This window comes from Rhinichthys klamathensis, unplaced genomic scaffold (assembly GCF_029890125.1).
Source record: "Rhinichthys klamathensis goyatoka isolate OS25496 unplaced genomic scaffold, OSU_Roscu_1.1 h1tg000036l_1, whole genome shotgun sequence".
Classification (NCBI taxonomy): Eukaryota; Metazoa; Chordata; class Actinopteri; order Cypriniformes; family Leuciscidae; genus Rhinichthys; species Rhinichthys klamathensis.
In genome coordinates this window covers 644,364-668,064 of record NW_026606584.1, presented here as the reverse complement: position 1 = coordinate 668,064, position 23,701 = coordinate 644,364, and the positions used below count along the sequence as shown (strand labels likewise).

Below are 23,701 nucleotides of genomic sequence, written 5' to 3'. Positions count from 1 at the left end.
TAACACTCATCAGCCTGCAGCAGCCAAGATGATGTTCCTGCAATACAGACAGAACAGCACAAACTATACAACCAACTAAACACAAATTACAAAACATTATCATGTGAAAGTGAATAAAGTTATGCATGTACGTGTGTGAGTGTGTGTGTGTATTTAGTTACAAATATGTGCTGTGTAAGTTAGCCTATAATACTTTTGGAGATTATAACTTAAAACAAAAACAAATAATAACCCATATAGATAAATTATAATAATTGTATAATATGGATAATTAGCACTTAATATACATTGTAACATTACTTTACTTTAGCACAGTAGTCAGTAAAGCAATGCTACAATAAAATAAAGGATTAATATGTAGGTACATCTAAATGTAAGTCTGCTTTTTAAAAATATTACACTTCAATACGTACAGAATGTGCGCGTTAAGAAACACGTTCAAATTGGTCGTCTCTCAACATGGTAAAACTGTGCGTCTTTACACGCACTAAAGTATGGAACCCGACGAAAACTGACGCCTTAACACGACCAGAATGTGCGCGTCTACGCGTTCAAAAGAAACGCGGACAAACAGTGCGTGTTGACGCGGTCAAATTTCACGCGTTTCGTTTAAAGACTATTGGCCCCGATCGCGTTCCATAGTTTTGAACTTGAACATGCCCCAAGCGTTTAGAGAGGGTCACGCCCAGAGAGTTATCAGAGCTCTATTGGCCAACACACAACTGACGTAGAAATTGCCCGCCTTCCAGGAAGTAACAAACTCCACTAGGCCATAGTTGAAACGTTATGCAACATCAATAAAAGTACACAAAGCAGAAAGCACGTCGTCCAGAAGAAAGTCCAACGGAACAGTCATGAATCCAGATATTAGCCGTGAACGTGAAAATGCATCTTTTAACCTGGAGATCCTTACGAATATCCTGGACGGTGGTGCAGAAAAGACTCGCAGGAGGAGAGAAATAGGTCAGCTGTGATCAGAATTATCTGATATATCATCTGCACTTATTTATTGAATTATTTTATAATAATAATTATTTTAAATAATATTAAAATAATGCAGTCGCCAATTTTTTTTCCTTATAATAAAAAGCTTTAGTAGCTATTGTAATGGAATGTAGTTTTGCTTGTAGTTTTTATGTGCCTTCTGTGGCTGGGTTGACTCATGAACTAGATTGTTCTCATGCACTGAGCTTGAGTCTCCAGTCATGTCTTGTCCATACTCTTGTGTCGTATACAAAAAAAAGCAAAACACTTAAATCGAAAAACTGTCTTAACCCTACATCTTAACATAAATAACTCTTAAAAATAATTCCTTATAAAGGCAGAAACATAAAAATGTCTCGAAATTATTTTTTGCCTTTTTCCCAACAATACAATTTTCATATTTGTTTCTGCAAACTATTGCTGTGCTTTTTCCCGTTGAACAGTTTGTGTTTCTCATGAAAATTACACGTATACCATTCAGATAAGAGAAACATTTAATTTATCTTGAGGTCAGTGGCCCTCTCACTGCTGCGGTGAAGAATCACTGTTGAGGTGATTCTTATATCAAGTCATTTGACCTGAGTATTTGCAGGGACTCCCATTTCATTATCATCATTATTTTCTCTTTCTCTTTTTTATTGTGTGCGTCATAAATTTGGCACACATAGCCTCTTAAATTTCTCTATACCCAATGTAAAAAATAACCTGTACAGTGTACAGTTTGTCACCTATCACCTATATTGCTTTATTTTTCTTCCCTAGAGTCTCTGGTCATTAGTGATCCAGACTTCCAGCATGAAGACCTGAACTTCCTCTCCCGCAGTGAGAGATATGATGCAGCAGTGCGTAAGAGTGCTCAGATGATTCTGAAACTTAGGGAATATGGTATCTCTGATCCAGAGGAGATTTACTCCTACAAGAGGTATGCATATTTGTCATAATTCAAGAAACTCTCTCAGTTATGGTATATATGGTATGGTGAATTATTCAGGTTGATTGGTACACATTTTGCCATTGAGATGCCTGGGAAAATGTGTCTCAATCAACCTGAAATCACCCTATATGGAATATGTTTAGAGGATAGAAAACAGATAACAGACTAGTCAAAATTTCCGTCTACTCATTCCTTATCATTACAATTGTTCCACTCTTTAAATTCATGGTGTTAACAAATATGAAATTAAGTTACTCCTTCACGAGTGCCCTGCTGTCTTTGCCACCTTTGTCTCAGCATCTCTGTAATCAAATGACATGTCATGTATGATTTTTTGCTTCATAGTGCCCACTGCCCACATTGCTGAAAGAATACATTTTCCTGCATTTGGAGTAAAAATGTCCTGTTTATTTTTCTATTTATTATTATTCGTTTTTTAAATTAATATAAATCTTGTAAATGTGCATTAAAACATTTGTCACATTACATTATTTATTTATCTTTCACCAAAGGCAAAGGCAAGTTCCAATGTGTTTAAAGAGACAGCCTGAGCAAAGGTCTCCGATTAAAAGTGTGTCAAAGGCAATTGAATCCAGAGCTACCAACTCCACCCATATTCTCAAACTGAATTAGCAGAAGGAAATTAAACTGGTTATTATTCACATTTAGGTGATTCAGACATGCTTGAAAGTTCACTTTTAATACACATTTTGCACAATGTATAGTTGAGTTAGCATCAACCAGTGCAGCCACTGTTGACTGTTAATTAATTAATCATTCAAATCAGTTCTGTATAAACATGTACATATCTTTGCCTTTATAAAACTGTAAATTTCTGTAACTAAATATCTGCATGTATCTCGAGTTGAAGTTTTATACATGTCTCTTCCATCCTGCAGTGTTGCGAAGGGTGTGTATCAAGAGCCCTTTGGTGTCCATTATGTCATGTTCATACCCACCTTAAACAGCCAGTGCACTACTGAACAGCGCAAAAAATGGATCCCATTAGCCGAGTCATTCCATATGTTAGGCACCTATGCTCAGACAGAGCTCGGGCACGGTCAGTCTCTCTCTCTCCCAGACAATTAAGGCAAATGTACTTTCTTTATTTAGACCAAAATGAAAGTGTTGTCCTTTTGGGGTTTAGAGTTACATACAGTTAAGCATGACCCTTGCAGGTGTTGACAGCTCAGTATGGTCATATTCTCAGGTTTTATGGTTTCCTAAAGTATAATGAATTGTTAGCTGGCTATAGTCACTCAATACCAGAAAATAAGTACTCCTGATTTAACCTAGTGTTCACCTTTCATTAAAACATTTCCCATCTCGACCTGTATATATTAGTCCACTTTTCAAAAACATATTTTCATCCTGACATTATTAGCATACAAACATTAGGGGAAAGGATTGCACGTCAACCACTGCCTGTAATGTTTATTTTGATGGCCAAGTCTGGTCCAGCTTTTTAGTTTGAAATCTGTCACGTCACGTGCCTGTTATACAGTAGTTGATCCTGTTTTGTACTGTATATGTGTAAATGAAATGCATTATTTAGAATTTTTTGTACTACAAAATGTATTAGTTTTATTAATGAAAACTCTAATTTTAGTAGGATTGTGAGATAGTAAGTTCGTAAGAAGGAAGAAGCAGCAGGCATTGTAGCAGCAGAGAGTAATGGCTTCTTTGTGCTGAAGAGTCAGTTAGAGGGAGGAAATGTATCTCCTGGGAATATGGGACAAACAGGTCACCCTATTGTTTCTCTCTTGAAAGTAAGATTTTTGATAGAGGTGTTTACTATTTTCTCCTCAGCATGCATGTGCATTAGCTTGACATAAATATTTAGGTGATTTGAAATATATTATTGAAACAATCTTGAGAAACAGCTTTGGAGATTCAGTTCTTTCTCTGTTTAAGTAGATGGGTGCTATATTGGTTTTTGTCTGTTGCTTACATAGAAATAGTAGACTGAGGTTAAGTTGATGTTCTATATACTCATGCATTAAATGGACACTTTTGTAAGTGTTTTTCTTTCCATTTTCCTTATCCTCAGTTATTCATACCATAAGTGCCATGTTTTTAAGATGCATTGTGTTGTCGAGTAATGTAGAAAAGTTATATCAACATCCAGCTCTATCTGTTTTTGAACACGAGAGAATCCTGTATGAATGGCCCCTTAGTTTGACTGCAACATAAATGCTGTTTTGCCTTTTGCTAGCTAAACAAGGATGCAGCCTAAATACCTTTTTTTTAATGTGCCACTGCTTAAAAAAAAAAAAAAAACTATTAGAGTAAACTTGTTATACCTTATGCATGTTTTTATGCATTCTTTGAAATTGTATTTATTGCCATTGAAGAGCTTCTGTTTTAAGGAATACAGTTTGTGCAGTTATTTTTACAGCAGTAAAATATTGTTGTTGTTATTATTATAATTGATTTGCAATAGTGTAATCATTAATCATTATTAAATCTGATGTTTGATCAGCATCTGCATGACCTGCTTAAAAATGATTTCTCTCCTTTTTTTGTCATTTTCTGTCGATCATCTTTAATCCCATCCTTATTCTTCTACATTCATACAAACCCACATTCTTACTCTACTCTTCTGACATTTCTCCTTTTCATTCTTAACACCCCCTTGTTTGATTCTCTGCTATCTCAATAAATATTCCACATTTATACTTGCCTTTCTATTTCTTTCTTGCACCTTTTTTTTTCTTTAAATACTCCGCTCACTTTGACCCTTGCCCTATCAAAGCTGTGTGCACCGAGGGCGTCCAGAGCCCCTTGATCTGCACTTGGGCATGTTCCTGCCGACGCTGTTGAACCAATCCTCACCTGAACAACTGGAAGCTTTCTTCATGCCAGCATGGAACCTGGAGATTATTGGCACCTACGCGCAGACTGAGATGGGGCACGGTAACAAATCTGGCAACCTACCTGCACGCACATTACTATACTGAGGCACTGGACTGTATTGGGTCAGTCACGTCGTCTTATACATTTTTCCAGATTTTGTAGAAATTTTGTTACCGCATCCTCTCTGTTACTGCATTATGTGGACAGTATTTTATAGCTATCATAATGGCAAGAAAAGGGCAAATATCAAAGAAAGACAGACTGAGATAAAGGATGGTTCCTAATTTTATGACACCAATGATACATATCCACCTGCAGAGCCATACATGACAGCAGTTTCTAACCAGCAGTGCCAGGCCAGCAGTCTCAGACTAGAAGTTTGGTTAGAGCTGACAAATTGCCTACTCCACCACTAACCCTAACCTCACTGAGGCTATACGCTTTGCATTAACTTCCATCTTGATACAGCTGCCTCGGTGGTCCGTATGGCTCTGCGGCACTGCTGTTGGATACTGTCGACACTAACTTCTAAACATGGAGCTGGAAGCTTAATGGTCTAGGGTTCTTTTGTTGGATCCAGAGTCAGTGGCACCCTGAACCAAAAGCAATGGCCAGCACATTACATTCTTCTAATATAAGAACTCCATCTATCTGATTTGGGATGAACTAGGCACAAAGGTGTAAACAAAGCAACCTACAAGTGTAATACATTTGTGGGAACTTTTGCAACAGTGTTGGGGAGAATTTTCAGAACAACGTTTGATATCCATTTTAGAATCAATGCCACAGGTGTGTTTTGCTGTTGTCTGATAAAGATAGCCAATTGACTCTCTAATTTATTATTTCTAATATGCTTTATTTTCAAAGTAAACTGATTTTTTTTTAATAAAATCTGAAAAAATTAGGTTTTCAAAAAAATTGAGAGTGAGTTAGTGAGTAAAGAGTATCTATTTTTCTTGCTGTCAAACACCTACAAGGGTTACCTTAACAATGCTATTAGAACTTTTAAACTTAAAGATTATGAATACTGTTACATACTGAACCACTAAGGGGATTAGAGCTTGTTAATTTGCTCAGTCCTAGATATTTGTTTAAATAATAGGCAATACTTGACTTTGAAACTGCATGAAGTATGCATGAATTTCACTTTGATTTACTCGTAAATCTGTAATATGTAGTTACAGTTGTCTGTGTTATGTCACATGTATAATATCCTTCTAGGTACACATATTCGTGCTCTTGAAACCACTGCTACTTACGACCCTTCCACCCAAGAGTTTGTTTTGAACACTCCAACAATCTCCTCTATTAAATGGTGGCCAGGTGGATGTGAGTAAGCCCTGCTCAAATCATACAATCTTATGTCAAATATAAAATGGCACTGTGTACAACTGATTACATAATATTTGTGTTTTTTTAATTATTAATTTACACTCTGTCTTTCTAGTGGGTAAAACCTCAAATCATGCTATAGTCCTGGCTCAGCTGTACACACAGGGCAAGTGTCATGGCCTACATGCCTTCATCACACCCATTCGCAGTATGAAGACACACATGCCACTGCCAGGTACAGAATCTTGAGTTGGTGTATGTCCCTAAAAGTTGTGATGATATATAGAGAGATTCAGAATAAAGCATGTGTGTGAGGTTTTGGTTGTTTTTTTTGGTATAAAATTATATGACTATAAGACTGTTTAGATCAGGGGTGACAAGCTCAGTTCCTCGAGGGCCACAGTCCTGCAGAGTTTATTAAACGCACCTTATCCAGCTAATCAAGTTCTTTAGGATTATTTGAAAACTACATGTAGTTTGTTTGTTGGAGCAGGGAACTAAACTCTGAAGGAATATGGACCGCCTGAGTTTGGCACCCCTAGTTTAGAAGGACTGCAGTTGTTGTTACACAGTCACCAGATTATGGAATGATTGCTTTATCTTATCACAATTATATGCCACTTTGCATTAGATTTCACAATCACTTGCCTTCCAAAAATGGGAATTGTACATCAATATGTACACCAATGAAATGCAATTTTTTTTCTTGTTAATTGTTGCGCTGTGTAATTGGACCAAAAACCTATTGATTCATCTTACACTGAGCATATGCAATAGTGCAGTTTTAAAAATATTGTTTCAAATGATTAGATTTTAAAGCCAAGTTACACTGTTATGGCAACAACTAATAAAGGACAGTCCAATAACTTATACATGGTGATTTGTTGGATTTGCAAGAGGTAGGGGTGGTGGCAAAAGTTGCTAATTGTACAAATGTATAAAAAAAACCCTCTAAGGACCCAACACTCCATTAAAATGGCTTAATTTGGTGGACTGAAAAGAAAAATCACACCCTTAGCTCTTTCTAGTCAAATGCCTAAATATAAACTTTGACAGTACCACATGCCAAACGTTACAGTAACTGACAAAAATGCAAACGAGACTTTAAAAAAAAACCCCGGCAGTTAAAGAAAAACTTATTGAAACTCTTTGTTTAATTGTTAGTTTTTCTGCAGTATCTTGTTGTATTAGACTTTGTATTTAGATATTATTATTATTTAAGTCATTCTGTCCAAAATGAATTTTTATTTACAATTTGACAGCCCGATATTTAGATGCTTAGACATTTGTCTAGTAATATGATTTGTACACAGAATGTAGTCTTCAATAATTGAGCCATTGTTTTCATATCTGTTGTGTTTGAACAGGTGTGGTGGTCGGTGATATTGGCCCCAAATTTGGTTTTGATGAGGTTGATAATGGCTACTTGAAACTGGAAAATGTCAGGATTCCACGTGAGAATATGCTGATGAAGTATGCCAAGGTGAGCATATCCTGCACACACAGAAAGATAAAAAGGTTACAACAATTGTGTTTTCGCTTGTGTTTATAATTTATCTCTAATTTTAAATAGTTTATAATTATGTGTGCTCATTTATATTGAGTGGGTTCCAAAAGACTAGACAAAATCTAATTTAATACTGGAAATAAAAAAGAAATGATTTATCCTGAATTATTTTAAGATGTTTACTTTAACTAAATAAATAAATTATGAAGAAAACTCTGTTTCCACTGGGGCATTCTCAAATGTAATTGCTTTACTTGGTGTGTTCTTGTTTAGGTTGAGCCAGACGGTACATATGTGAAGCCTCCTAGTGATAAGCTCACATATGGCACTATGGTGTTTATTCGCTCCATGATAGTGGGGGAGTCAGCGCGAGCGCTCTCCAAGTCCTGCACCATTGCCATTCGTTACAGTGCAGTCCGACACCAGTCTGAACTACGCCCGGGGTGGGTCTCTCTCTCTCACTCTCACCCTCTTGGGTTTTCCTTTTAGACTTTTGCTCAAACAAATATTACAGAAATAAATAAATATTTTAAGGTGATTTTAAATTAACTTTTCATTTTTTTTCTTTTAGAGAACCAGAGCCACAGATCTTGGACTATCAGACCCAGCAGTATAAACTATTTCCTCTGCTGGCCACTGCCTATGCCTTCCACTTTGTGGGGCAATACATGAGTAAAACATACCATCGCATCTCAGGAGACATTAATCAGGGTGACTTCAGTGAGCTGCCAGAAGTATGCAGAAATATGTTATAAAAAAAGTTTTATATATGCGTTTATCTTTTTTACATGCTTGCCTGTTTTGTAGCTCAATTTGAGTGTCTTTTATCTCATTTTTGACATTTATTTTATTACTTCTCTTTATTCTTTCTATAGCTGCATGCTCTATCTGCAGGTCTGAAAGCTTTTACCACCTGGGCGACAAATGCAGGCATTGAGGTGTGTCGCATGTCATGTGGTGGACATGGTTACTCCCGCTGCAGCAGTTTACCTGACATCTATGTCACCTTTACACCGACCTGCACTTATGAGGGAGAAAATACAGTTATGATGCTGCAGACAGCTAGGTAAAAACACCTGTTTACATTTACTGTTTTAAACTGAAGTTGCAGTGAATAAGTAAAATAGATTATGATAGATTATGATATATGTCTGTGACTTCATGCAGTGATTTGGGCGGAATTGCCCTAAGCTGCCTAAGTTTTCGGACGCAGCCCAAGATCTTCTTCGCATTGAGCTTCTCTATTTATGCACTGTTTTGAATGACCAACGCAGCTGCGCCACATCTAGTGTATTCAACTGGAAAGGCTAACAAAAACATTAAAATGTAACAACGACTCTTATCGCATTTCGTGCACAACTGATAAGGCTACCTGATGCACACCTAAAATTCAAATGCACAGTTTTTGCATTAGAATGTGGATTTTTATTTTCAATTCTACGAATATTCGAAATTCGAATTTGAATTTGACAGCCCTAATTGAGAAATAGGATAGGATTGGCATCTCTGTAGTTTTTACTAAGGTTGGAGTGTCTGTTGTGTGGATGTAGGTGTTATGGAAGGTCATCACTTGTACATCACAAAACCCATTAAAATGAATAAGTAAGGTGTTATAATGTTATGTAATTGAGAATCATACCTGACAGTTTGTGATCAGTCTCTTTAATTTAAATTAATGTAATTTTCTTTTTACATTCGATGGGATGTCAATAATACTTGAACCACCAACTGTTATTTTCCACAAAGGTGCACCATGCAGAGCAGCAAGAAAATTTGCATTCGTTATCGTATAACAAACGTCAAAATAAATAAGTGCTGTGATTCCAGATATAATTAGATTTTTCAGAGGACCCCCCCAAAAAATTATTTGTTCACTGATTAAAAAACTTTTCCATGCAGTTAGTTTAGGTGTCGGTATTATAAGAATGAAATAAGTTAATTTAATGATCTAATAATGTTTTGTGGAACTTAAAGTTCCTGCATCATACTCACCAGACATGTCTTTAGGATACTAACATGAACTATTGCTGGTTAGTATGACAAAGGAACTTGGCTGGTTTCACATACAGGGCTTAGATTAAGCCAGGATTACTTCAATTAAGACATTAGAAGTTTTTATAAACATGCCTTAGAGAAAAACACTACTTGTGTGCATCTTTAGACAAAACAATGGCACTGACATTTTAAGATATGTTAGTGCAAGTTATTTTAGTTAAAACAGCTCAAACAAGCATTTTAGTCTGGGACTAGGCTTAAAGGAGTAGTTCACTTTAAAATGAAAATTACCCCATGATTTACTCACCCTCAAGCCATCCTAGGTGTATATGACTTTCTTCTTTCAGACGAATACAATCGGAGTTATATTAATAAACACACTGACGCTTCTGAGCTTTATAATGGCAGTGAATTGCAACCATCAGTTTGAAGCTCAAAAAAGTGCATCCATCCATTATAAAAGAACTCCAGACGGCTCCGGGGGTTAACCCTCTGAGGTCGGCTATCGCGCCGGTGCGACGAGCTCACTTTTTTCCTTATCAGTGCAAAAGAGACTCAAATTACTCTGTTGATTTTGATCTTACATATAAGTGTTGTACATCATTAGGTCCTGTTAAGTGTTTTTTTTTTTTGTGGATACTCACAATAAAAACAGTGTTCTGCTTTTTGTCAAATAAAGAAAAATAAACAAGATGCGAATTTTGCCTTCTCTCTGTCAGTGAAGTTCATTCTGAAACGCGTCCGAAAATGAACTGTAACTCAGTCAATACTTGTCACACAGACACGAGAGATTTTTCGTTATGAAGCTGAAATTCTCTTCGTTTAAGTGAAGTAATTTATATAAAAAACAAATATTCTCAGTTTAAGTTATCTGTATGAAAAGAGAGAGATGTCATTATTTTTCCTTTCACCTAATTATAGCTTATTACGTGTTAATGTGACAAGGGGGAGGGGAGAGATTGCAAAAAAAAAAAACTTTTTGCAATCTCCTTTTGCCAAGATACCAGCTCTGAGTCTTATCCTATAATGCCTGATACGTTTGGAGAACACCTGAGATCAGAGACCATTCCTCCATTCAGAATCTCTCCAGATCCTGCAGATTCCCAGATCCATGTTGGTGCTTCTTCTCTTCAGTTCAGCCCACTCATCAGGTCAGGGGTCTGGGACGATCATGGCAGAAGCTTAATTTTGTGCTCCGTAACTCATTTTTTTTTTGTTGATTTTGATGTTTGTTTTGGATTGTTGTCCTGATGGAAGATCCAACCACGGCCCATTATAAAATTTCTAGCAGAAGGCGTCAGGTTTTGATTTTTTATCTGTTGATATTTGATAGAATCCACAATGCCATGTATCTGAATAAGAAGTCCAGGACCTCTAGCAGAAAAATATGCCCACAACATTAAAGATCCAACGGTTTATTAAATTGTATACATGGGATACTTTTTATCCTTGTGTGCACCAAACCCATCTAGCGTGTTTGCTGCCAAAAAGCTCTTTTTTTAGTTTCATCTGACCACAGAAGCCTGTGCCGTTTGAAGATCCAGTCATGTCTGACAACTGAATTTGCTGGAGTTTGTTCTTGGATGAGCGAGGAGGATTTTTCTTGAAACCCTCCCAAACAACATGTGGTGATTGTAGGTTTTTTTTTGTTTTGTTTTTGTGGCTTTCTGACCCCCAAGACTCAAGTAATCTCTGCAATTCTCCATCTGTGATCCTTGAAGAGTCTTTGGCCACTCAAACTTTCATCCTCACCGTCCATTAAGGCAATATAGACACACGTCCTCTTCCTGGCAGATTCGTAACATCTTTAGTTGATTGGAATTTCTGAATTATTTCCCTGGTGTTCAAAATGGGGATTTTCAATTCTTTAGCTATTTTCTTACAGCCACTTTCTATTTTGTGATGGTCAACAATCTTTTGCTGCACATCAGAACTATATTCTTTGGTTTTACTCATTGTGATGGATGATTAAGGGGATTTGGCCTTTGTGTTTCCTCATTAAACTCCTGTGAAACAAGAAGTCATGGCTGGACAATTTCATGTTCCTAGTCACCCTGGTGTGCTAAAAAAGGTAAATATTAATGGGAATATCCTTCAGAGATATTTTACTCGTAAAATATTCTAGGGGTGCCAATAATTGTGGCCAACGTGTTTTGGAGAAAAACATTTATTTCATAATGTGATCCCCCCCCCCCCCACTTTCAATTCTTTTACTTCAATGAAAGGTTAGAATTTTGCACATTTTTTTAATGAAAGATCAAAAGGATAAACAATGCAGATTTGTTTTTTACAGCCAGTTTTGATCATATTTACCAGGGGTGCCATTAATTCTGACCATGACTGTATGTATATATGTATATATATTGTCCTCGCATTCTTTCTTGTGTGACACACCTAAATGAAAGGCTCATTATGCAGGTCTTTGTCTTCTCAGGTGAGAACAACCTAATTATTCATGACAAGGGGTTTGGCCGTTCATGCCCATTCGCATATCGCCTTTCCAAACAAAAAAATGTTTTTCACAGTTTAAAACAATCTATTGTTTTATGTGAATGATTAGGCAGGATGATTTCCAGATCATTTTGAAGCAAAAACTCTAGGCGACAACATCCATTAGTCAAAAGTCTTGTGGACACATATTTAGTATGTGTTTTGTGGCCTTATTTCAGAAACTTTAATTTTTTGTTTTTTCAATAACCATGCATAAACAATATTCTCTCAAAAATACAAACATGTACATACATGTTGCTCACATATTATGGTAGCCCTGTTTGTGCTAAATAGAGTGTAATTTAACCTGTGCCATTAATATGTTTATAAGCAACTGAAAAAAAGCACAAATGTCAGGGCATGTCAAAACATCTCAAGGACCCCAAAAACACCTTAGACCCCAGAGGGTTAATAAAGGCCTTCTGAAGCAAAACGATGAGTTTGTGTAAGAAAAATATTAATATTTAACACTTTACAAAGTAAAATTCTAGCTTCCAGCCAAACAGCCATACGCAGTCTACTTGCACCTAAAGCGCAACTTACGCAACTTGTGACATCGGAAGTAGTGGAGTGCGTCATGGCGTAGCGTAAATATCAGCAGTACGCCGCATTACTCTCATAAGTTGCGCTTTAGACTTAAGTCGAATCCGTATGTTCGTTTGGCCGGAATTTTACTTTAAAAAGTTTTAAATATGAATATTTTTCTTACACAAACTCATCGCTTTGGTTCAGAAGGATGTAGAGACATGAAAAATAACAGAGTAACAATACTACAAAATACTAACTGCAGATGGCTGGAAAGTTTCAGAGTCGGTTTAGAGTTGACAAGTCTAGATAAATCCAACCTGGTTTAGATCAGGTTTAGCATTCTCACAAAGCTCACAAAGCTAAAAAGGTACAAATCCTAAACTGCCAGAGGTTAAAGAAACACATTTTATCATGCAATTTTTTACAGACATCCTGCTGAGTAATAATTGGCTGAAAAAGTGTTTTATTATGCATATGATATCTATGTACAGTATAGTGTTATGTATAAGTATAGATCATTTGTTTTCAGTTTCAGTGTTTTTAAATTGATTTTAAAATAGTTCAAAGTTAAAGTTATTCAAAATATTCAATGAGATGATTTACCATGTATCTCAATGAAATAATTTATTTGTACAACAATAATTATCTGAAATGTCTTCTGTTAATTAGGTATTTGGTGAAGAGCTACAAACAAGCACGGGCAGGACAGCAGTTGACGGGCATTGTTTCTTACCTGAACGAACCTCAGAACAGAATACAGCCCCATTCTGTGTCCTCCCATCCCACTGTTGTCAGTATTAATGACCTGGCCAGCCTTGTGGAGGCATACAAATTCAGAGCTTCAAAGTAAGTGGGTTCCAGAAAAACGTATAATAGATTGTAATAGATTTTGTGGTATATTATGGCAGGTTGTAAAATGTGCCATAGATAACAGTGCTATTAAAAACTTTCTCACATAGAATTTTTGCAGTGACTGAGAATGTTTTTGAAAAATGCTCACAGGTTAGTTGAAATGGCAGCTAAGAACCTCCAGGCAGAGCTACAGCACAGCAAGAGCAATGAGGATGCTTGGAACAACAGTTCCATTGATCTAGTCCGAGCATCTGATGTGAGGCTTCTTACAAACAACCTCTGAGTAATAATATCAACACAGGGGTGTCTAATCTTGGTCCTGGAGGGCCACTGTCCTGCTGGATTTAGTTCCAACCCCAATTACACAAACCTGAACCAAGATAGAGGTCTTTACGACATGGGCTGTGCCCTAAAGCTTAGGCAGCTGACTTGTTGATCTCAAACAGCTTCTGAGGCATCTTAACAGTCAAATGTTTTTCAATAGAAAGCTTTGGTCATAACCAGGCCCGGCACCATGAGGGGGCTAAAGGGGGATCTGATTGATTTGTGCTCCCTCAGTTTCAATTGACCACGCCTACACTTCCAAGCAGGCATGTTATTAAGACAAGTTGTAGTTAAACTTTGCAGGATGTTGGCCCTCCAGGAACAGGATTGGTCACCCCTCTGTTAAAACAAATTTTCTTAAACAGAACAGTTAATGAATTGCTTCAGTATACAAAACCCATTAAATCACATCATAATAGATGATTTGTACAGATTCAGCGTTACAGAAATGATTGTTTTAAAGATTTTGGTTTTGACTAATTCCTTTTCATTCTCTCTCCACAGGCTCATTGTCATTATGTGGTAGTGAAGCTGTTTGAAGCTAAACTGAGTGAGATTGGGGATACGGCTGTCCACTCTGTGCTCAGCACTTTGGCTCTGCTTTATGCCCTTCATGGAGTCGCGCAGAACACTGGAGACTTTTTACAGGTTATACACCATACAGTATATAAGACATATTTAGTTCATTTATTTTGATCAACCCAGAGAATAAATCTGTACCTGAGATTGCAGAGTTTATTTAATCGAATTTATATGTTGTGAAATGTTAAGATTTATTAATTAATAACAGTTATGAATAGTTATTTTGTCTCTGATTATAGAGGGAACAGCATCGCACTCACCAGATACATTAAAAAACAGGAGATATGTATCAATACTAGCTCCAAAACTGCTGCACTGATCATTAATATGTACTGTTTATCCAGGGGTGTCAAACTCCACAGCCCTGCAGACTTTAGCTTCAACCTAAATTAAACTTGCCTGATCATGCCCTTCAGGGTTATTTGAAAACTACAGGTATGTGTGTTTCAACAGGGTTGGAATTCAACTCTGTAGGATTGTGGCCCTCCAGGAGCTGAGTTTGACACCCCTGGGGCCTGTACCATAATGGTAATTGAACAAACTAAGGGGTACAGGATTAGTTTTGAGTTGACAAATCTAAACCAATCCAATCGGGCTTTGTTGGTACCTTAAAACTGATCACCGACTTTCTCCATCAACTCAGGCTTTGATCCTGAGTTCATGGAGCGTGTAAGCACACGTCCCCTGGTCCCCTGACATGAAATTTTCACTTTCTGAGGTTTTTTAACATTAATATGAGTTCCCCTAGCCAGTATATGGTCCCCCAGTGGCTAGAAATTTCAATCGGTGTAAACCGAGCTTTGGCTATCTTTCTCTGCCTTTGAGAAAATGAAAGCTCAGACGGGCTGATCTTGAATCTCCTCCATATGACGTCATACGGAGGAAAGGTAACCTCCCCTTTCTCTGCTTTGCCCGCCCAGAGAATTTGGCTCGCCCATGAGAAAATGAGCTAGGAAGTACGAACGCGCAAGCGCGATTTGAGTTTTTCCTCGAGAGATATCATGGCTTGCAAACGAGCAAAGCATGGCAGTTGATCAGTGTTCGGATGTACAAATGAACACAAAAGTATTTTTTAGTTCCTTCATCCGAGCCTCTGAAGAAACAGGGTTAATTTTATTTTCTCTGGAAATGCGCCGACACAACTTCCCAAAGTTTTGTATGGTCCAAACATTTCACAGACGACTCAACTTGGGCCAATACAGAGCTGGCCTCGATGAACGTCTGAAAATAAATCGATCAGCTACCAAGCAACAATTTCTGATGTGTAGCCTAATTGTTCAAGTTCAGCCAGCTAATCTTTCTCTCAAAATCGTTCAATACTGTTTATGCATAAGTCAAGCCAGTGACTAAAATATCAACTTCACATCGTTTCTTTTAGTAGGATGAAAATAATCTTATTTAAATTGTGAACAAATTATACAGAAAGCGATCAAAGAACAATCTTTCCACACAGCGCGAGTTTATCTGGACAACTCATGAAATCAATGACGCACGTTACACTGCACAACAAAGCTCTTACTGTATGTACATCATCGTGTTTGCATTGGTGAAAGCATTAGAGAGAGTGCAGAAACTGCGTTGCAATGATAATATCTTCATTCTCGCAATCAACAGACTGTCATCTGCTTGCTCAATGCTCATCACGGCAACATTTTATGTGATGGGAATAGATCTAAATACTTTAAAAACTTCTCACGATTCGTTAATCTCAATAGCTGTAATAGTAAAAACGTATAATAGCTGTTGTAAAAGTATTCGAGAGAGTTTCACATATAATATGAAGCTATTTCATATGCAAGCATGTTAGCCAATCACAGCAGTGGCCGGTTACACTGAATCCCACAGCAGACACGCCCCTTCAAACAGAGCGTTCAAATCAGAGGCTAAAATCAGGCTAGGAAAAATGCCTTTTATTTCTAAATTGTGACTATTTTTGATCTAAAAAAACATACTAACATTATAAGGGCAACCCAGGAAACATTATAAAATAATAAAATAACCCCATGTCAGGGGACCTTTAATTCAAGTGTGACATCAGTAGCAAACAGCCAATCACATGCCTTGAAACATGCGGCGCTGCGATTTGGATTCACTTCTCGCTGATTCAATTCTTTCTACTGCTGAAGATTAAGAGATTGAAGAATATGAAGTATATACATGCATTTACACCTCAAGAAGAAAATATCTTACTATATCAGTGCAACTGGAAGTTGTGAAGTTAGTTTATATAGTTGATAATATACAGAGATTTGAACCTGTAAGCTCATGTAGTCATTTAAAGCTTCATCTAAAGCATATTTATTATAAAGTGTGTTTATATTACATAATGATCCATAATTAATTCATCCTTAATACATATCTGTATATATTTATTTAAACTAATTGCTTAAAGGGTTAGTTCACCCAAAAATGAAAATTATGTCATTAATGACTCACCCTCATGACGTTCCAAGCCCGTAAGACCTCCGTTCATCTTCGGAACACAGTTTAAGATATTTTAGATTTAGTCCTCCGAGAGCTTTCTGCCCCTCCATTGAAAATGTATACATGGTATACTGTCCTTGTCCAGAAAGGAAATAAAGACATCATCAAAGTAGTCCATGTGACATCAGTGGGTTAGTTAGAATTTTTTGAAGCATCGAAAATACATTTTGGTCCAAAAATAACAAAAACTACGACTTTATTCAGCATTGTATTGTCTTCCGGTTCTGTTGTCAATCCGCGTTCACGAGTCCGCAGTGACGCTACTGATGTAAGACGCTGCTGACGTGTTATCTGGTGCGTCCGTGTATTCGGGTTCAAATAAATATGGCTGGGCAAAAAAATGCAAGTCTTCCTCTGTGTCGAAATCCTTAGACATGTTTGCGAAGATTGTTTTGTTTACAGCGTGTGTCTCCCTCTTCTGAGGGATAGGGTAAACGAAGCTCGGGCGCACCAGATAACACGTCAGCAGCGTCTTACATTGAGAAAAGAACCGGAAGAGAATACAATGCTGAATAAAGTCGTAGTTTTTGTTATTTTTGGACCAAAATGTATTTTCGATGCTTCAAAAAATTCTAACTAACCCACTGATGTCACATGGACTACTTTGATGATGTCTTTATTTCCTTTCTGGACAAGGACAGTATACCGTGTATACATTTTCAATGGAGGGACAGAAAGCTATCGGACTAAATTTAAATATCTTAAACTGTGTTCCGAAGATGAACGGAGGTCTTACGGGCTTGGAACGACATGAGGGTGAGTCATTAATGACATAATTTTCTTTTTTGGGTGAACTAACCCTTTAACAGTTGTTAAACTACAATAAATTGCTTATGTGCAATGGATAAAGGGTATAATAATTATATAAATCATATAAAATAATTATAATAAATCATAATCACTAAATGCCAAAAGATTTTGTCTTTCACAATCTTTTACTATATAGCAGTGGCGAGTGGGTGCCGCGTCATGTCAAAAAATGTGCCCAGTTCAGATATGTTGTATGGGTTTAATAAGCGAGACACTCACGTTCGGTCTACACAGTGTTAGCTACTCACTTGCTTACTCTCATGACACATAGCAACACAGCTAAAAGTATTCCTAATATTTTGGACCTTTTATTGAAAGTAGTCTACTTTAAGACATGCATTCACAAGCACCCCGTAAGAGCGGTGATTGTGATGTTTGAGTTGAGGGAGGCACGAAAGGGACGTTTTTAAAATATGCAGTATTTTTGTAATTCCGTTGGTGCCACTAATGTCGCAGAAACTACATACTTCACCTTTAAACGGTACAACGCATCGACTTAGAACACACAAAAGATTAAAATCTAAATCAGACTACAAATAAGACATACCATGGCAGGTGTTAATTTAAATGAATGCAGGAAGTATTTTTTAATTAGGAATTAAAAATAAGTATAATATAATACATATTAGTTGCTTATTATAAATGAAATACAAGTAAAATATAATTATAATAAATGAATAAAAATTGAGTATTCTTTAAAGAGATGCTTCCAGAGGTCATAGATCCTCTTCTTAATATCATTCATTCATCTTTGTTTTTAGGATACGTACCGAAAACTTTTAACCTGGCTATTATTAAACTGCTTGTTAAAAAAACGCAACTTGATCCTACAGAATTAGTCAATTACAGGCCATTTCTTTCCTTTTTTAGAAAGAAATGTTATCTGCAAGGATTTCCAGTCAGGATTTAGACCATAGTACCATAGTACTGAGACAGCTCTCATTAGAGTCACAAATGATTTGCTCTTATCATCCGATCATGGTTTTATCTCTCTATTAGGGTTACTTGATCTTAGTGCTGCATTTGACACTATCAACCACAACATTCTTTTGAATAGACTCGGAAATTATGTTGACATTAGTGGAATTGCATTGGCATGGTTCAAATCATACTTCTCTGACTGTTATCAGTTTGTAGCAGTAAATGAAGAGATGTCATATCGATCACAAGTTCATTATGGAGTACCACAAGGCTCACTACTAGGACCGTTGCTGTTTACTCTGTACATGCTACCCATGGGATAATATCATTAGGATTCCTAATATCATTAGGAAGCATGGCATTAGTTTTCACTGTTATGCTGATGATACTCTGTATATTTCTTCGCGCCCTGATGAAACTTAGCAATTAACGGAATGCATAGCTGATATAAAAAAACTGGATGACTAGTAATTTCCTACTACTTTAATCTGAAAAAAACAGAGATTCTAATTATTGGACAAAAAACTTCAGCACGTACTAACTTAGAATAACGTCTAACAATTGATGACTGCTCTGTCAAGTCGTCGGTTAGGAACCTGGGTGTGCTCTTTGATACCAATCTTTCATTTGAAAGCCACGTTTCTAGCATCTGTAAAACTGCATTCTTCCATCTTAAAAATATAAATATAAATTACATTTAGTTAATGCGTTCATGACCTCAAGGCTAGATTATTGTAATGCTCTACTGGGTGGTTGCCCTGCACGCATAATAAACAAACTACAGCTGGTCCAAAATGCAGCAGCTCGAGTTCTTACTAGAATCAGGAGGTATGACCATATTAGCCCGGTTCGGTCAACACTGCATTGGCTCCCTATTAAACATTGTAAGTTATCAGCAATATTTAAAAATGTATACAAAGTACTAAATGGTTTAGCTCCCCAGTATGTGAGCAAGCTCTTAACGCATTATAGTCCTTCTCGTCTATTGCGATCTCAAAATTCTGGCCAAATGATAATACCTAAAATATAGAAATCAACTGCTGGCAGTAGATAGATCCTTTTCCTATTTAGCACCTAAACTTTGTAACAGTCTTCCTCCTAACATTGTCCGGAAAGCAGACAAGCAGAAAGCAGTCAGTTTAAATCTAGACTAAAAATACATCTCTTTTTAACCTTTTAACATTATACATTTCTATTATTCAAATCATGTAAAATGTTAGGCTGCATAAATTAGGTCAGCCGGAACCGGGAACATAACACCTGATGTACTCGTTACATCATAAGAAGAATGGCGTCTATGCTAATATCAGTCTTTTTGTTTATCCCAAAGTTTACCATAGTCCGCCAGATCCAGGCCATATCCAGATCTGAGGAAGGACCTGCGCCTAGACACGACGACAATGCAGTCCTGAACAAATAGACTCCTTCCCTTAACCTCTGTACAGATAAAACGTTATCAAAATGATTCCAGTTTGCATGGATCCATGGAAACGACAAACAATTCTGTATTAGGCAGGCCAGACTGTCATGATCCTGGTTCCCTTCTCGTGTTTTATTGGTCTCTGTCTCCCTCTTCTGGTCATTCTCTGTATCTGTTCCCTTTTGTTCGCTCTCACTCTTCATTTACTACTTATCTTCCCCAGCTGATTCTCATCCTCTCATTATCGCACCTGTTCTCTATCCTCTATCATTAGCTACTCTCTATTTCTAGTCTCTCGTGTTTCACTCTAGTTTGTCGGATTATTGTTGACCGTCACGTTCGTTACCGCTGTTGAACTCTTGTTATTTGTTATGTCCCGTCTAGTCCAGTTGTCTGTTATCCACCTGCAACTTTACCAGATCAGCGGTTACCTGTGTTGAGTCCAGAAGAGGTGTGAGGGATCTGCGCTTCTCCAGTTCTCCTTTGCTCACCCTTCTCCAGTCCACGAGACCTGCTGCGTGCGCTTCTCTGTTTCTTAAAGAATATTTTGAGACAATTTCTGTTGATCGGCCTTTGCGGCTCTGCCTTGTTTTCATTAAAGACTGTTAACCTGCTTTTCGTCTCCTGAAGTTTCCTCACGCAGCAGCCCCGTGACACAGACAAGTAATTTGGCGATGTCACTTTGTAAAGAAAGACTACGCGCCTACGCACATATATATATTCAAACGCGCATACCTATAGACTAAACACGTAATATGCATGTGCAAACCGTCAACGTTTTCATAGATTTTGAAGTTTACACTAAACCGGCTACATGGTATAGGCCCCCTGGTATTGTACTCTTCTTTTCTTTTCTTTTTCTTTTTTTAAATACGTGCTAATTAAGCTTGAACTATTATTGTTGTTATTATTACTGGTATTGTGACAAACAAACTGGTGAGCTTTTGAAATTGATTTGTCTAAAACTAGGGCAATGACAGTGGACTTTTAGTGCTTTTATGTTTGCACGCATTCCAACTGTTCTAACATTGAACAATGTGTGTATATTCTAGTGTTCTCCAAAAAGTTGACAACATTCATTTGAAGCAGATAAACACATTTACAGTCTTTCTATTCTGGTAAAACAGACAGAAACTTTTGATGACTCTAAGATATAAATACATTTTTGTCTAATTGTCTAATACAATGCTGTTTACAATGCTGACAGGGTTGGGCCCTGTCTTGTGGTTCACAGGGTTGTCCCACAGATTTGCAGTATGCCACTGGACATGGAGACAGCTGTTCCTAGACCAGCAGTTTAGCATATCTCTTCTAGGTGTAACAGCTGTTCCTGATCATATTTTTCTTCTTTGTCAGGCTGGTCTGCTAAGTGTTCCTCAGCTGACTCAGATCTCACAGAGACTGAAGGATCTCCTCTCTCAGCTAAGGCCCAATGCAGTGGCTCTGGTTGATGCCTTTGACTACCGCGATGAGATGCTTAATTCTGTTCTGGGGCGATACGATGGCAATGTCTATGAGCACATGTTTGAGTGGGCCAAGAGATCGCCTCTGAACCATACTGAGGTGAGTATACAGTGCATTGGATGTCTGTGAAAAATGTTATTTTAGAAATGTGTATGTATCGTAATCATGTCTGGTGAAGAATGCAATGGCAAATTCTGTTGTGTAAGTTAACTTTATTTTGTAAAATTATATTACAAGAACCTCATATACATTTTTTTCTTAAGGTGCACGAGTCATACCACAAGTACTTGAAGCCCCTACAGTCCAAATTGTAAGCAGTGCATTTATGGGAGAAAGGGAAGAGTGTCCAAGACAATTAATACAGTTTGCTCCACCAGCCCTAGATTTCCTTGTCATCTACTGTAGAAAAGGACCTTCTATTCATCCCATGTAAGGATTCTGCTGTCAGAGATGAGATTATTTTTTGTTTTTGATTCATTTTAAATGGGTATGGTTCCATTATGCATTCTAATTATTTAGAGAAGTAGGTCATGATTGCTTTCTCTATGCACTTAAAATAAATTATAATTTCAAGTGAATCCACATTCATTACTTTTTGTAATTGTATAGATTATTTGTTGTATGTAATATTTGCTTAATTTGTCTCTCTAGAGGATGTGATGTTAACTGAATAACTTGAGTTTGAATGCTATTTACTGAATAATTACGGTAAATATTTGAGGTTCAGACACCCTCTTTAAAATCATGCCTTAATAAGACCCCCAGACAGGAATGTTTTAATTTTTGTAGCGAGAATCAAAATCAATGTATTGGTAGTTCTATTGCAATAATTTCCACCATTTACATAGAAGTGTACTGATCTGTGATTAGATTTTTTTTCACACTGTTGTTCAATTCTTATGCTACATTAATAAAGGAAAATTATAGCATTTACAGTTGTGTAAATTGCGGAGTATTTTTAATTCATGAATTTAGGTAGTGGAATTTTCATTTCTAATTACAATTAGAATATTTACATTAAATGAATTATAAACATACATCGAGAGCATATGGTAAACTCTGAAGCTTGTATGCCTCGTGCTTAAACAAATCTCATCTCAAATCTAGCTTTGGAACATCATGATGCTAAGTAAAGTATGACAAAATATTCATTTTTGGGTGAACTATCCTTTTAAGGGTAATGCACTGTGCACAGCTTGGGTCTACAGTCAAATGTATGGTCTTTCTCCACCTTTCTAAAGATAGCACACTGATTCTTGAGATAAGAGACAAAATATGTCCTACACACAAAAGTCCTCTGTTAAAAATAAATAAATAAATTAATTAAAATAAAAATCCTTAAAATGTTACATCTAAAGGAAATCTGGATACTCAGGACATTTATTGCGTTTATTTTAAATAATTTTGTTAGTATTATTTTAAATACATGCTCTATACTTGGGAAATAGATGTAATTTAACCTGTCCTCAGCATGAGGTAACAATCTAAAACTGCCAAACAAAGTGTTTAAAAGTGCAACAAATTCAAAAATATAAATTTAAATTGAAAGGCAGAGATCTGTTATATATCAAACAATACAAAAAGTAAATCTTGAATGATAATTTCCATAAAAAAAGGCCTATCAAAGTTGTGGTCTCATTTTGCATCAACTACGTCAATCACATTATGAAATAAATGTTTTTCTCCAAAACACGTTGACTACAATTATTGGCACCCTTTTATTAAATACTTTTTGCAATCTCCTTGCCAAGATAATAGCTTTGAGTTTTCTCCTATAATGCCTGATGAGTTTGGAGAACACCTGTCAAGAGATCAGAGACCATTCCTCCATACAGAATCTCTCCAGATCCTTCAGATTCCCAGCTGCATGTTCTCTTCAGTTCACTCCACTCATCAGGTCAGGGAAATGGCTGAAGCTTCATTTTGTGCTCTGTATAATTTTTGTGTTGATTTTGATGTTTAGTTTGGATCGTTGTCCTGATGGAAGATTCAACCACGGCCCATTATAAGATTTCTAGCAGAAGCCATCAGGTTTTGATTTTTTTATCTGTTGATATTTGATAGAATCCCCGATGCCATGTATCTGAACAAGATGTAGTTCAGTAGAAAAATATGACCACAACATAAAAGATCCAATGGTATATTAAATTGTACGCATGGGGTACTTTTTATCCTTGTGTGCACCAAACCCATCTAGCGTGTTTGCTGCCAAAAAGCT

At 36.8% G+C, this 23,701-nt stretch overlaps 1 protein-coding gene across 3 annotated transcripts; it reads left to right on the top strand.

Moving 5' to 3' along the window:
• Positions 1 to 738: 738 nt before the first annotated feature.
• Positions 739 to 22,428, top strand: acox1 (acyl-CoA oxidase 1, palmitoyl). Of its 3 annotated transcripts, none has more exons than XM_056246121.1 (14): positions 739 to 963; positions 1,747 to 1,906; positions 2,818 to 2,978; positions 5,996 to 6,103; positions 6,222 to 6,341; positions 7,474 to 7,589; positions 7,887 to 8,056; positions 8,185 to 8,347; positions 8,489 to 8,679; positions 13,296 to 13,472; positions 13,629 to 13,734; positions 14,307 to 14,450; positions 21,376 to 21,582; positions 21,747 to 22,428. In XM_056246121.1, exons 1-14 carry the CDS (start codon positions 855 to 857, stop codon positions 21,795 to 21,797), a joined length of 1,983 nt encoding a protein of 660 aa, XP_056102096.1. In that variant the 5' UTR covers positions 739 to 854; the 3' UTR covers positions 21,798 to 22,428. The 3 variants fall into 3 exon arrangements, with proteins under 3 accessions (XP_056102096.1, XP_056102095.1, XP_056102097.1); XM_056246120.1 differs by lacking the exon at positions 2,818 to 2,978 and adding an exon at positions 4,674 to 4,834 and having other exon boundaries at positions 740 to 963; XM_056246122.1 differs by lacking the exon at positions 2,818 to 2,978 and having other exon boundaries at positions 823 to 963.
• Positions 22,429 to 23,701: the final 1,273 nt, after the last annotated feature.